Genomic DNA, 14,542 nt, shown 5'->3' on the forward strand with positions numbered 1-14,542 from the left:
ATGACTTGAGAATACCCATTGTGATCAACTTTTCTTGTTCAAGCATCGGCATCTTTGTGAATGAATCAAATGATGGTGTAGTATAAGAACTTCCTAAGGTCAACAAATGAGTGTGGAAACTAGAAACAAAAGCTGTATACTTTGAAGGAAGCTTGTCCAACAAATCAAGACCAACTATGCATCCTTCTTATCATTGCTGCAATATTTATTTTGTGCTCTTAGTTCATTTGCCTTAGTTACATAGTCTTGGATTTTGTCAAAACTCATGGGATCTAGATTAGTAAGATCATTATCAAGTTTGTATCTCCTAAGCTCATCAGCTTTGCCATACAAAAGAACAAGTTTACCCCAAGCATCCTTCACTGGTTTATACTTATCAATATGAAAGATAAGATCAACAGATACATATTTTCTCAATGTTTCGAGAGCCATAGTATTTTGAATGAGCTGATCCATTTTTAGACTAAGATCTGATTTAGGATCTAATGGTTGTTCAATGGTACCATTAATGTACTGATTCAATGTTTACTTCATGCATTCATTTTCGATGTTGCATAATTAAGTGAAGTTATAAGAGGAAATTTAGGATGTCACATGGGTTAAAATCTGAAGAGTACAGCAGATAACTCAAAGCAGTAAGTGGAGTTATAAGAGGAAACTCAGGATATTCTATGGGTTAAAATTTGAAGAGCACAAGAGATAACTCAAAGCACAAGCACACAACACAAACTCTCAAATTCACTCTATCACACCCCCACCATGATACCATCTCACCCATCCATAAATTTTAATTTTAATTAGATATGCATCAATGATAAGAAAATTATCTGATTATAGGACATCACAATTTTCTAATATTTAGCACAACAGGAAAATAAGGAGGGTAATAACACTCTCGTCCTTGATTTCCGAGAGTCGTGATGGATGAAATTAATTTAGAAGAGGCAGCAACTAATTTAGACAAGACTCCTCTCTATTTGTCTTCTTTTAGGGCTATATAAGGATGAACTTTGTTTAGTGAAAAAACATTAAGTAGATCAGATCTGAAATAAGTAATCTGCATTTAGAAAACAACAGTCTTCTGATCTAATAAGTGTTGTCGTATGCAATGTGATTGTATTGTTTAATATATAATCTTTTACATGTTTTGATCTAGTTAGTAATGAGCTAATCTATCTAGATTCCTTAAATATTTTTTAAATCCATTTATCCACCTACAAACAATCATGTCAGGGTTAGTAAGAAAACATGATTGAGAGGGCAGAAATGGGTTTATCCAAGTAGGCCACCCCATGTTGGATGGACAAGAGTTCTTGCCACTTGTGGGCCAAGGGATGTTCTATCATGTCCTTGGGTTAGTTGCAGTGAATGTTACTCCAAAAATATATCATTAGAAGATAAACCTCCTATAAGAAAGATGAGTATCATAGATCGTCCTATAGGTGACCATGAAGAACATCAAAGAAAAAAATCTGTTTCAATTGTAAGGAAAAATGGGAGCTGAGATGTATATGTGGACAAAGAAGCCAAGTGCCTAATATATAGGCATTGTTTGATGAACAAGCACGAAAAGAATAAAAGGAAAACCCAAGCAAAAGGTGCGAGGAAGAAAAACACAAAATCATAACAAAGTAGTAACAAAGCTACCGATTTGGCTGCTATTTCAAATATCCGATTCCATCTATAATATAGCTAACACCTCTCAGTTATTATAGTAGATTCAATTCCAAGCTATCTTCAAATTCGACGAAAATTATCTCTACTAAGTGGTTTAGTCATTATATTTACAGGAAAATAATAAAGTCATCTTCATTATCTACCAGCCAGTAGATATAATAGTGACAAATCTCAGTACACTTGGTGAGCATGATATAAGATTCTTCATCATCTCGTGGACTTTGTAACTATTTGCAAAGAATGAAGTTATTGTAAAATCACCCAATAATGTTTGTTTTCTAGTACTCTTTAGTGTAAGATAAGGTAACTATATGATATAACTTAGTTTTTCATAAAATTGCTCTTGATCAAGAGTAAAGATATATCTCATTATAGATGTTTAAAAATTAATCCAATCCAAATAGAGTAGATATAATTTACATACCTGAATAATGTGGAATTTCAATAAAATTGCCAAAGTTGAGTGTTCCTTTGAAATATTGAAGAATACTTTTGAAAATTGTAAATGTCCCTCTTTAGGTTTGGACACAAATATGGAAGGCCATCTTATAAAAAAATCATGCTAGCTCACTAGAAGTCTGACATTCAGATGCCATACCAATAAATCAGACTTGTCTTGTGTGTAACTAGGAGACGAACTTATGGATTTTTCAAATGAGTGAGAAGTCACAGTCAAGATCATCCTACCATGGTAACAAGAGTGATTAATCTAATACAAGATCCAACACACCCTTGTCAATCTTGTTTAGCCACACACAGAGAAAAGATTGTTAAACAAAATGACAGTTCACAAAACTTTCTTGACAAAAAATCATCACATAGATATGTGTCATGCTTCTAATTCTTGTTTAAAAATAGGTGGTCTTGGTTTAATGTTAAGTAATATCTATGATATTATACAAACATTGGGACGACCTAAGCGGTTCTTACATTTAAAAAGTGATGCAAAATGAGGGTGGAAGAAAATTACAGATTTTGCCAATTCCCAACTCTAGGTTATGTCATGAGCTTTAGTTCAAATTTGCAACTTATTATCGAGGTCTCATAAGCTAATTATATCATATCAAGGATCTAAGGATTACAAATTTCTAGACATTATAGTTTAGGGAACCTCACATTGAAAAGATTTGGTTAAATTTGTCAATGTTTGAGGATGAGGACAAACAATCTCGGGGAGGACTTGCTATCATGCCGGTGCCACAATACCTCTCACCCGTCCTACAAAGAAATTGAAAATAGAAATAATCCAATATGCATTATGAAATAAATAAAATATAATTTTGAAATTTTTATAAAAAGGCAAAGTTTAGAAAGTCCAAGATTTTTAAAGAACAAAAATAAAATTCTCAAATGATCTAGAGTGTTTTCTTCCAAAGTTTTCTATATAAACTTTATAAAAAATATTTGTCTCCAAATGACTAAAATGCAGAAATATTTGTTTTTAATTTGTAATGTCTACAAGATATTTGTCAGCATTTGTATTTTAATTGAGAACATGATTGTTACTTGAACTTTCTTTATGTGTATGCTGAGTTAAGTTATTTTGCAGTCTGTCATCTTAACAACAAAGTTAACTTTATTGCAGAGCATGAAATCTAAGAACCAGCCCAGAAGACCAAGGTTCTTTCAAAAACTTGTTCCATGTGCAAAGCAATAATTGTAATCCATAAATTTTGTCTCTTTCATGCCCCAAAATTAGGCAAAATGTAAATTCAGCGAGAATGATGAATGTGAAAGGTATTTCAATGGAATATAAGATCTTATTTAGAGAGGAAAATGCACTTAGGCAGGTGTCTCTTTCGAATTTGAAACATTTATAGTGTTACAATATGTGTTTGATTGAAGCAAATTCGAATAATGAAAGTTGATTTGGTGAGATGTTAGTAGAACCAAGATGTATATATGTATTAGTTTGATTTATTTAAAAAGTTATTTCATAAATAGTTTTCTATGAATAGTTTTGAATCAATTTAGATTTATAATTTTAAATTGAAAAATATTATAATTTTTATGTACATTTCATATTAATAATAGTTCATTTTAATTCTTATATTAAAATGCAGTATGAATGTAAGCGTATTTAAATTATTTTATTTTATTTTTATATAATTTAAAATTGGAATTGGACTATTCAATAGTAAAAACAAATTGCTTGAAACAAATAATTTTTAGTTGAAAAATTAGTAAAGGATTTGCTATTAGGTCATGATCTTAGAATATAAATATTCTTTCATATAAATTATGATTTTTTTTAGTAGGAGAATTAATATACTAGTCATAAATGGTAGTATAAAATAGAGCGTGAATGAACTTATTGTACTTATTGTCCTATGCACAATTAGTGATTAGTTTTGCACAAAATCAATCAATCAAAAATATTTATATAATTGGTTCACTTGATTTGGTCTTATAGTATCCCTTTTTTGAGAGGCTTCCTTTATAATTTATTTTTTGGTCGACAAGATTTACAGAATACAAACGATTAAACAATTATTAAAATATTGTAATACTATCAGATTATTACAATTAATATATTTTGATTCAATTTAACTTCTTTATAAGAATACATGTTACAATGCATGGTAGTCGCATAGACCCCATACTCCCAAAAAAGAAATAATGCTGCATCAAATCAACCACATGTGAGTTTTCTTCACTATTACATACACCTAGCACAGCGAGTGCGGTGAGATAAAGTCGACAGCCTTTTATCCACGTCTCATAATCGTTTATGTAAAAACTCAAGTTATTAGCGTGTAAGTCCGATCTGGAAAAAGCTGATCGCTACATGTTTGACTCTGCATGTGTTGTATCCCTGTTTGAAAGTATGGCAACGTGAAGAGTATCTTTGAGTCCTCGTCCTCCTCTTGTCCCTGTTCGGGTATATACTCCCCACTCTTCTTACCCTCTCTGTTTGCCAAACAGAAGAAACAACAATCAGGTAATCTTTTGAATTCTGGCCATAAATCTCATTTGCACACAAAGCCTGTGCAACGTCAGAATAGTCCTCAGCCAATCCAAAATGGCCTGCACAGAACCAGTTTCTGATTCTCCCTCTGACCACATTGGTGCAGCATCATAGACTCTGAGCTTTTCTCCAGCTTCTAACTTGCTAATAATTTTCCAAGCAATTCCTTGAAAATAAGATTAAATGCATTTGTGTCTTCCACTTTGATGTCTATTGGCTTCCATCCGCAAGAGCTTCCTAGGAAGTATTTGTCATCTATATAGATGAAGTTGTTTACACAACGGATGGCATTGCTACAAGCATCTTGAATGCTTCAATTTGTGATATTAACCCATCCCAAACAATTGATCCTTCAAGTTTGGAAAGAATATCATGTCAAGGCTCTCTGGGCTCTCTTTCTCAATGGCTTCCAACACACAGATCAATCCTCCCAACACAACTCAAAATCCCCATCTGCTCTGAACCTGAGTAAGGAAGAGGATTGTTCACAACAAATTTATGATAAAGGCCTTCCTGCTACTTCAACGAATCAATAGCAAGATTGACCGTATAAACAACTGAAGAGGCTTTGAGAACTAGTCGCAAGGTTAAAATGGCAAATCACTCTGCAAAACTCTGCAAGCATGTGACATTAGCAACACTTTGTTCCTACTGGAATACAGGCTAATGAATGCTACTGGTATTAGATTTTATGAAGGAGAGCAGTTAACATCTCATATTATTAATTCCTCTGACTAGCTAGGAGAGATATCTACCTTTGATGCTGCTGCTATTAGTTCTTCGCCACTTTAAGTACAAGTGCCCTGATCTAATTGAGCCTCCATATTAGATAGCCAGTAGGCTAGCATGTTTGCCTCTCTAAAACAATGTGCGATTATCTACTCTTGAAATCTTGGATTCAATTTTCAAACTTACAATTCTACTTGTCGACAACGCAGAAGTGTTGATCTGCAAGTCTCCTTCAATAACCGCACTTAAATGCTCATGGATGCCGCTAGTCTGATACCTTCTAGCAAGGCTTTGGCTTCAGCTTGATTACTAGACCCATTAAGAACCCTAGAGTATGTTGGTCGTATAATAGATCTCCTATGGTTTCTAATGACCATCCCGTTATCTGATTTACCCAGATTACCCTTAGATGCTTCATCAAAATTCAATTTAGCAAATGATCAGTTTGGTTTGACAAACTTCACTAGCCTTCTACTTTCTTTTTTAGAAAGTTTCCCGACAAAGACTCATTTGAAAGGAATCTTTACCTTCTTCCATCTATTAAGAATGTTATTATCAATTAACAAGAATGCTGAGGATAAAAACTTTGTTCTCATTGTCTATGTGTTGATGGAGTTTGATATGGACAATTCAATGATTTCGCACACCCTTACTAGATCCATATACTCTTTCTTAAAAATTCTTATATTCCATTCTCACTATATACCCCATACTTTTATAGAGGGAATTAATTTCCAAATCTCTTTAATAAGTTCCCTTGTGTAACAAAGGCCAACCATTTACCATTAGGTCCAAGGAAAACAAGAATGAGCTCTCCCAACCTAATTTGCCAATAGATCATTTCCAACATGTTTAGGCAAATTCACAATTCATGAGTAAGTGATTGGTATCTTCCATATGCTTATCACATAAACACAAATGAAATTGTTTGCCATTCCTAATTTTTGAAGTCCGTTTGCAGCAAGAATTTTGTCATGCAGTGCCAACAATAAAAATTCCCCTGCTTTAGGCATCACTAGATCTTGCTAATAAAATGAATATTCCTTCCTACATATCAAAGACCTCTGCTCTACTAACAACTTGTAACCATCTTCGACCAAATATTTGCCATTGTTGCTACTAGCCCTAATAGGGGAGTCAAACCTACCATTAAAGTGAAGTAGATGTTGTAATAACTTGCTTAGCTCCTTCCTCTCTTTTTGAGGTATATTAACACTTGACAAATCTTTCCAACTTGCTATTGGGATTCCATTTTGAAGTAGTCTTTAACTTTGAGACCCCATGATGCCTCTAGGACTAGTTTAGATGTAATCATTTGACAAGTTGATGTTATTGAACCCATTCCACAAATCGGGCCAAAATAGAGCTTTATCCTCTGAATAGATGACTCAGGAAAGACGGGGCAAAATGACCTCTCTACATTTTACTAAGAAATTCCACTTAGTCGAGCCCTTTAGAGGGTTACTCATTGTGAATATCCTCTTTGGGTCATCACTATCTAGATATTTAACTTTGATGATCTTATCCCAGAGTGCTGAAGGTTTTTCATAGTAATTCCATGCAAGTTTGACTCCTAAGCTCAGGTTCCTTAAGTGAGCATTATGGAGTCCAACTCATCCACTATCTCTAGGTCTGCAGATATTATCCCATGAGACAAGGTACACCTCTTTTTCTCTCATCCAGACTACCTTTCCATAAGAAGTCTATGAGAAGTTTCCTCAATGTTTCTAGGACTAAGTTGGGTGCCAATAGATCATACATGATGTAGTTTGGGATAGTGCTAAGAACAATTTTAATAAGAAATAGTTTGTTTGCTAGTGACAACCACCTAGCCTTCTAGGATGCAATTTGGTGCAAGAGCACCTCAAGGTTTTCAATACATTTTGGCTTGTATGTTGGCTTAGCCAACCACTAGTTAATAAGGACCAAGCTATGAAGTCCCAAGTTGATTTGTGTTTGTGGATAGTTTAGGGATGAGTGGAGTCAAGGGATTTGAGTGGTCTTTTAGGATCTAGGTGTTTGAGTCCTAAAAAGTCAACCAAAGGGTCAAACTTTGACCAAGACCCCAAAGTGGAATGATTTTTGAGATTTTGATGTTTTTAGTTGTTTTAAGGTCTTACAGAATGGTTTGGGGTCAAGTTGAACCATGGAGGCTAATGATTTGACAAAATTGCCAAAATTGTAAAAGTTGTAATAGTTGCTCATGCCAACTTTGCAATTTTGCAAAAGTTGTCATGACAACTTTTCCTAAAAACTTGGAATTGGGCTTAATGGTGTTGTAAGCCTGACTTAAGGGTCCAAACACATGCGAAGGGAATATATAAGGTCATCCAAACCCTAATCTGACAGTTAGTGAATGGATTGTACATATTGTGGAATTGGAAAGAGCAAGAAAAAAAAGAAATTATGTGTCAGAGCCTTAATATAATGATTAATGTATCGAAAGAACAAAGTTAATGCACTGAGATTTCAGTAATTGTTGCGTTCTTACTTTCTGTAGCACTAGTTTTGTTGATTTGTTAAGTTACTTATCATTTTGCTAAATTCTCGTGTCTTGCTGATTCACTATTTGGTTCAGAGCCAGTTGTGCAAAAATGACTCCTTGAGTTCCCATGGTTGAACTTCCATGGCCTCTTGGAATCAAGTAGGAGACCTTGTAAATAATGTAAATATAAGTTTTGGAGTCATGGGTTGCAAAGGAGCTATTTTTACTAACAAGCCCTAGGCGAGTGCAGGGACATTTTGGCTAGGTGCTTGTTCAGGATGGTAGCAAGACGGCTTGTTGAATGGATTGGAAGTGCCAATCCAAAAGTGTGGAAGTGCGGGGGTATGTGTCTTAGACATTTACAAGCAAGGAGGTGTGTAGGGAAGACCTTTGAAGCACTTGTTGAAAGCAAAGAGACTAGACTGGTTCACATGCCCTAGAAACCCTTAAAAATAAGGATTTGGTAGAAATCCAGTGTACAAAAAGTGTCAGGATCTAAGACCCAAGAAATCTTTGAGCCTTGGCTAATGGTAGAAAGAATCCATAGTTGATTCAGGGGGTTGTTAAGGAAGTTTGTGTGAAAAACCAAGAAACCTAGTTTCTAGGAGGCCTAATTGGGGCAAAAAGGCTACAAGGCCTAAAACTAACAAAGCAAGAAATTGATAAGAAACCCAAGTGAGAAATCATTAGGATGAATCAAGGAGGATTGAAACCTAACAATGAATAGATAGGGAAACTAGTCCTAGTCCCAAGAACAATATGGGAAGAAGAATGGCTAGTTGTGCCCATGAGTGTACGAGGAGGGAATTGAGGTATAGTTTGAAGTTTGAAATTGGTGGAGAGTTCTAAGAGGGATAGGGATCTTAGGAGTGATCTCAGATTGGGGTCAAGAAAGTACCCTAACAAGGCCAAAGGAAAGGTCTTAGGTAGAGCTAGAAGAGCTCTTGTGAAGCAGTTAGATCTCCCCATCACAATCCTATCTTTAATTGTTTGGATGACTGACTCCTAATGGCCCAACTTAGACCCCCCTTGAAAGACAGGGATTCCCAAATATTTGCAAGGGATTTCAGCTTCCATAAAACCAATAAATCTGCTAATTGACTCTTTGACATCATTTGGCATGTTGAAGAAGAAAATCTTCTTTTTTGTTGGACTAAATTTTTGACTTGATGCTTCTGAATATTCCTTAAGAGTATCATTATTTAGCCTAGCTTTTTTCATACTACCTCTACCAAACATTAAGGAATCATCAGAAAAAAATTATGGGTGATAAAAAGTTGGGATTTGTGAAGGTTGCTGCCCTCAATGAGCCCTAGTTCTTGCTTATGTTGATTTAGTCTAAGAAGAAGCCATGGGTGAGCCATTAACTAGTACTTAAAACTTTGTTCCTTTGATACATGGCATTACCCATTTAATATCCTTTCCCACATAATAAAAAATATTAATGATTATCTTTATGAAAACATCATGTGATGTGTAAAGGGAATATGTATTAAATTCCATTATCTTTTTTTTTCAATTATAAGAAAATTTCAATTTTATTATTCACTAATACAACAAATTCAAATTTCACTCTATAACAATAACATTAAAAATATATAAGTTTCAAAACTAACTATACACTTAACCTACTCTTATCTAACAATCTTATCATAAAATTAACTATAATATAAGACTATGAACTTGTTGGTTAATAGTTTGTCTTCCTTAGATTTTGGTTTATACCTTGACTCTTAGTGTGCCCAAAGTGATGGAAAACAAAACAATTAACGACATAATGGGCCACTGTAGTAATCTATGAGAGACCCTTGAATTGAAAGGTACAACTTCCTTGTGGTACAAATATTTGCAAAGAATTTGTTTTTAGTAGATCAACTAATTTTGGGGGTATGCTCTTAACTAGAGAGCAAAATATGTATAACTAGATTGCCTAACACTTCAAGCAATCTAGGTCAATTTCATATTATAACTCAATCTCCATAGATATGAATGTATGTAAGTCATTGTTAAGCTCATATGACACCTAAAATGCAATCTATTCTATCTTTTGAAGGCAAGATGTGACAATACACGACTACCTACCAATGCACACTACACAAGAAGAGAAAGGATGGACAATTAGACAATACCTGAATAGTCTAATTCACTAAGATTTGACAATACTTAGATTGCTTCCTATTCAATCCTTCTCATTAATCAAATCCCGAACTTTTCACACATCAATGAAATGCATATGAACTAACTTGCACAAAACAAAGGAATTGAAAGAATACTGTAAACAAGGAAAGTAAAGCTTACAATCACTGAAAATAAAGAAACTAAACCCAATTTATTTTCTATCTTATAGTTTTAATTAACAACATGTTTCATTCCAAGCATAATAAAAAAATTAAATGAACAAGAAGATTAAAATGTAGATGCAGAGTCTCACACAGTAGTCCCAGCTACATGGGTTTGCCCACATAGTAATTTGCCGATGTTATTTGCTCATCAAAAAGTTATCTTTCTGCAAGCTTTCCTTTTCCTTTGATTCAGGATCGTAGCACAAGCAATACTCCTTCGATACCTTGGGGACTTTATTTCCTTTTTTTCCACATAAGGCTTTCTCCCTTTATTTCACAACTTGATTTGGGGAATCCGCGAAATGGTTTCTCCACCTCAATCACTTGAACAATTGATTTCCTTTCCATTGGGTTGTTACTTTACCACCGATTCCATTTAATGTCTTTTTGGTATCTCTGCAAAATATCCTCGCATACAGTTTTTATTATTGTTTTCCTCCTTGTCCTCCTGAAATGAAGCTTTGAGTATTTTCATTAGATGGAAAAACACCATTGAGACCTTCGCTTTCCGAAGAGAGAAACAATTAGAAGTATTTTCATTTGATTTAGTCATTTTTTAATATACCCTCAAGATGAATCGTTGACCATAGATTCCTCATTTAGTAATGCATATTAAGGTCTCGGATTAACTTCTTTATAAACTAGCATCTAGGTCCACTAGACACGTGGAGTCTTCTAAATGAAGCATAAATTCTCTTACTTTATCATCATACTTGTTCATTTTTTAATCAAATCCTTTGATATGAAATAGCATAAATGATTAGGACATGATTTTGCTTCGGAAATAGAATAGATGATGTTCTCTTACAGAGGATGAGCAACTAAAAGGATGAAGTTTCATTTCTTTCCACATAAATGAACTCTGACTTTGGATCTTCATTCTGAGAGTTTATTAGCTTTATATCTTTGCTTCTCTTGGTCTTTTCATCATGAATCAATCAGACACATATCTACAGATGCCATTGTTGCTCTATTCTTTAAATTCTTGCTTAGTGAAGTTCACCAAAGATTATTAGCTAGCAGAATGGGCTAGAATCCATAGGAAACATTCTTACTTGAGGTAAGAACAAAATTGCAAGACAAATTGGACTTTCTTCTCATCGGGAAGGTGCTCAGACAACAACCCACCTAAACCTAGATCGCCTAAGACCTTAATGCAATGAAATGACAAGAATCCTACATGGAGGTATATGGGGAAATGGAGCAAGGAAAACCTAGAAAGGACACACAAGGAAATCCTTAGGATGTTTGATGAGAAGAGATCCACCTAGGGGCTACCTAGATAGGAAATTGAACATAATTGCAATGGAAACACATCAATCTAGAAGCTCAAAAGGGATGGACTGAAAGTCTGGCAACATAACTATAATGGAAAGGATACTCCACTACATGACACTTGTTTACAAATGTAGAACATTCAAAAGAAAAAAGAAAAGTAAAATCATATAATAACAATTGACTAGTGGTGTCATACTTGTAGTTATAGTTTAGAAATTAATTGAAATATATTTTTGTTTAAAATTTAATTATAATAATTTTTTCATATTTTTTAAAAGATGTTCTACTACTTAATTTTAATTTAAAATTTAATACAAAACAAGAAAAAAATAGATATGTGAAGAATGTTTTCTCAAAATCATTTACATCATGTGTATTATTGAATAAATTTGTTACAAGTACATTTTAACATTATGGACTAAGAAGTAAAAGGCTGGGATGTAGGATGGCTTTGTTGGCCAGTCTTAGTGTGGTGTAGGATGGTGTGTGGGACATTATCCAACGTGAAATCGAGGGGCTGGGTGGAGTAGATTGGAGGATGGGTTGTAAGCTATAGTGATGAGTAGGTACTCATTTGAGTATGGGGCTTGAGGAGAATTAGTTTGGGCCACAAGGCATGGTGTGGAGAAGGATCTCTCTGATGCAAATCTCAGGTGAAACAATTGGGTTGCTTCGAGCAGTGTGGTGTAGAACCTGTAGGGTGTGGGTTAGAGGTGAATGAAGTAGATGTATGGAATGGTGAAGTAGGGGCTTGCATAGGGTAAGTATGAATGTGCAAAAGGTTGGGGCTATTTGGTATGGTACGATGTAATATTTTTATGGTGGAAATTTGAGGAGTAATGTGCTGACGACATGGTAGGTTGGCTTGGAAGCTACTGTTATCACAAAAGTTTGCACCCTTGCTTGAGGAATTACTTCTGAGGCAACCTTGTAAAGCATGGAAACAATGTCCAAGTTGTGGGACTTGAACTATCAGATTGAGTCTCTAGAGAAGGCCAACTTCCTTACTATCAGGGTGCACCTAACTACTCTTTGGAAGAAAGAGGGAGAAGGAATGCATGGAAGCAAACTACCTAATCTAATCTAAAGGGGGTGATAAACCAAAATAGTTTGTTTAGTCATATCTCTACCTAACAATGCACTATTTATGAATATGATCTCAAAAGACATTGATTCAACCTTTGTTTTGACTTAACAACCACATATAGATCAGAAAACCAAGTTGATATTATGAGGAAGGGATTTCACTCCATAACAATGAAAGGGTCAATAGTAGATACTCTTCGGCATATTGAAGAATGAAAAAAAATACATCACTAAAGGCAAGAAGGTTTTACACTTATATTAGTGGAGAATAAGGCACAATAGAGATTACATTCACTCACAGACAAAAGGAAATTACCATAGTAGAGTATAAAATACTACTATTACAAAATCGGAGAAGAATTAACTGATCCTAAGAAGGGTTATAAAATTTGCTTTTATAGATGAAGTGTAGCTTTGATAGCTTCTACCCAAAGGCAAAGCACAACAACTATACTTAAGATGTCAGAGAACAATCACTGCAAATCTGGGGAAGAATCCAATCATAGTACACATCTAGATGCAAGAAAATCATATCTATTCATCAAACAAAACTCTAAGAAGACAAAAACAATGGCCATTAATACCTCAACCAAATAGATTGATAACTAGGCGACAAAGAAAATGTCCTTTGCATCTGTCAAGCATGGAGAATGATGAAGAGTGGTTGTGAATGATCAAGAAGATCATATTTGCCATTAAAAGATTGTATTTCTTTGTTATCAACATGCCAAGTCAAACAAGTCAACAAGTCAAATGGGTTTGACTGCCAAATTCACCATGTGGCCCAATGCCTTTTAAGTATTCTGTCACCTTGTCTGGCTTCTAACTCCATGTTGATCTTTTGATCATTTACATGACATGACTTCACCAACTTTTTATCTTTATTCACCACGAACTTAACTGTAACTATTACTGCTTTACTCTCCACCCAGGCCTGCCAAGACACATGTCCACCTATAGTTATGTCACTATGGATAATGACCTTGCATCTTTGGTTGGAACAATAATGACGACACTCGATCTACTCTCAATTTGATGGTCCCAAAGATGCGTTGATTCCTATCAATACTTTGACCAATGAAAATCTACCCTGTGCCAACTTATTTGACACTCTTCCCTTTGCTTGCAACCCATAACGAAAGCAGGACCCACATGTCCACATGTCACATCATTGCTATCTTTGCCAAGAAAAATGAATGTACATTTTCACATGGCAATATAGCGACAATCGTTGATCGATTCCAATCTAAAAATGGACAAAGCATGTTAAGAAACTGTCCCTCTTTTGTGAAGCACCAATAAAATCTTGCCAACTATACTTTGTCTGACAACTCCACTAGTCACAGAGAAGGAAGGCCCACCTAGGATAGATGGCACATTGTCACTATGCCATTATGACTTTTGGCCATGCAATTTTTGACAACGAAAAATGATGGTCATAGATCTTGGAAGATCAGATGGATGAAAGGATACGGGCCTAGGAGAATTTAGTAACACGCGATCACTTGGAGACTTAGGAAATAAAACATAATCTAACGTTTTAAAATGTATTTTTTTCATGACATTGGGAAATTTGAATATTTAAATAAATGTGACCATTGGGCATATTTGATAGACAAAACCTAATTTTGGTAGGACAATAAATATGACTAACAATTCTGGTGACTTAGAGGGGATGCAAGCCTACTATGCATATGACTAGTGATCTTAAGCATCCTTTGAGATATGGAGTCATAAAAAACATGAAATCTACTCTGCAAAACCAAAACACTGAAGAGCTATAACTTCTATAACAAAAAAACTTTGAAAATTCTACCTCTATCTTCTCTACAACTTCAAAATTTTCGAAACCTGGCTATCTCACAGAGAGATAACCTATGCCCAACACTTCTTGGAAAACTAGGACCAACCTAATATGTACATGAAACCCTAACTCTCATTAGAAATAAGGTTTGCGATAAATTCCATTGATTAGAA

At 34.7% G+C, this 14,542-nt stretch overlaps 1 protein-coding gene across 3 annotated transcripts in view; it reads left to right on the forward strand.

Moving 5' to 3' along the window:
- The window catches only part of LOC149559096 (protein STICHEL-like 4), a 57,113-nt gene extending 53,547 nt beyond the window's left edge, over positions 1-3,566 (forward strand). For all 3 annotated transcript variants that reach the window (XM_089833054.1, XM_089833052.1, XM_089833053.1), the window contains exon 7: positions 3,263-3,566. In XM_089833054.1, coding sequence (XP_089689180.1) covers positions 3,263-3,334 — 72 coding nt within the window. In that variant the 3' untranslated portion in view covers positions 3,335-3,566. The remainder of the gene's footprint in view (positions 1-3,262) is intronic.
- The last annotated feature ends 10,976 nt before the right edge of the window (positions 3,567-14,542 follow it).

Source organism: Cupressus sempervirens, chromosome 5 (assembly GCF_028749045.1).
Source record: "Cupressus sempervirens isolate cs-2001-9-10 chromosome 5, ASM2874904v1, whole genome shotgun sequence".
NCBI lineage: Eukaryota > Viridiplantae > Streptophyta > Pinopsida > Cupressales > Cupressaceae > Cupressus > Cupressus sempervirens.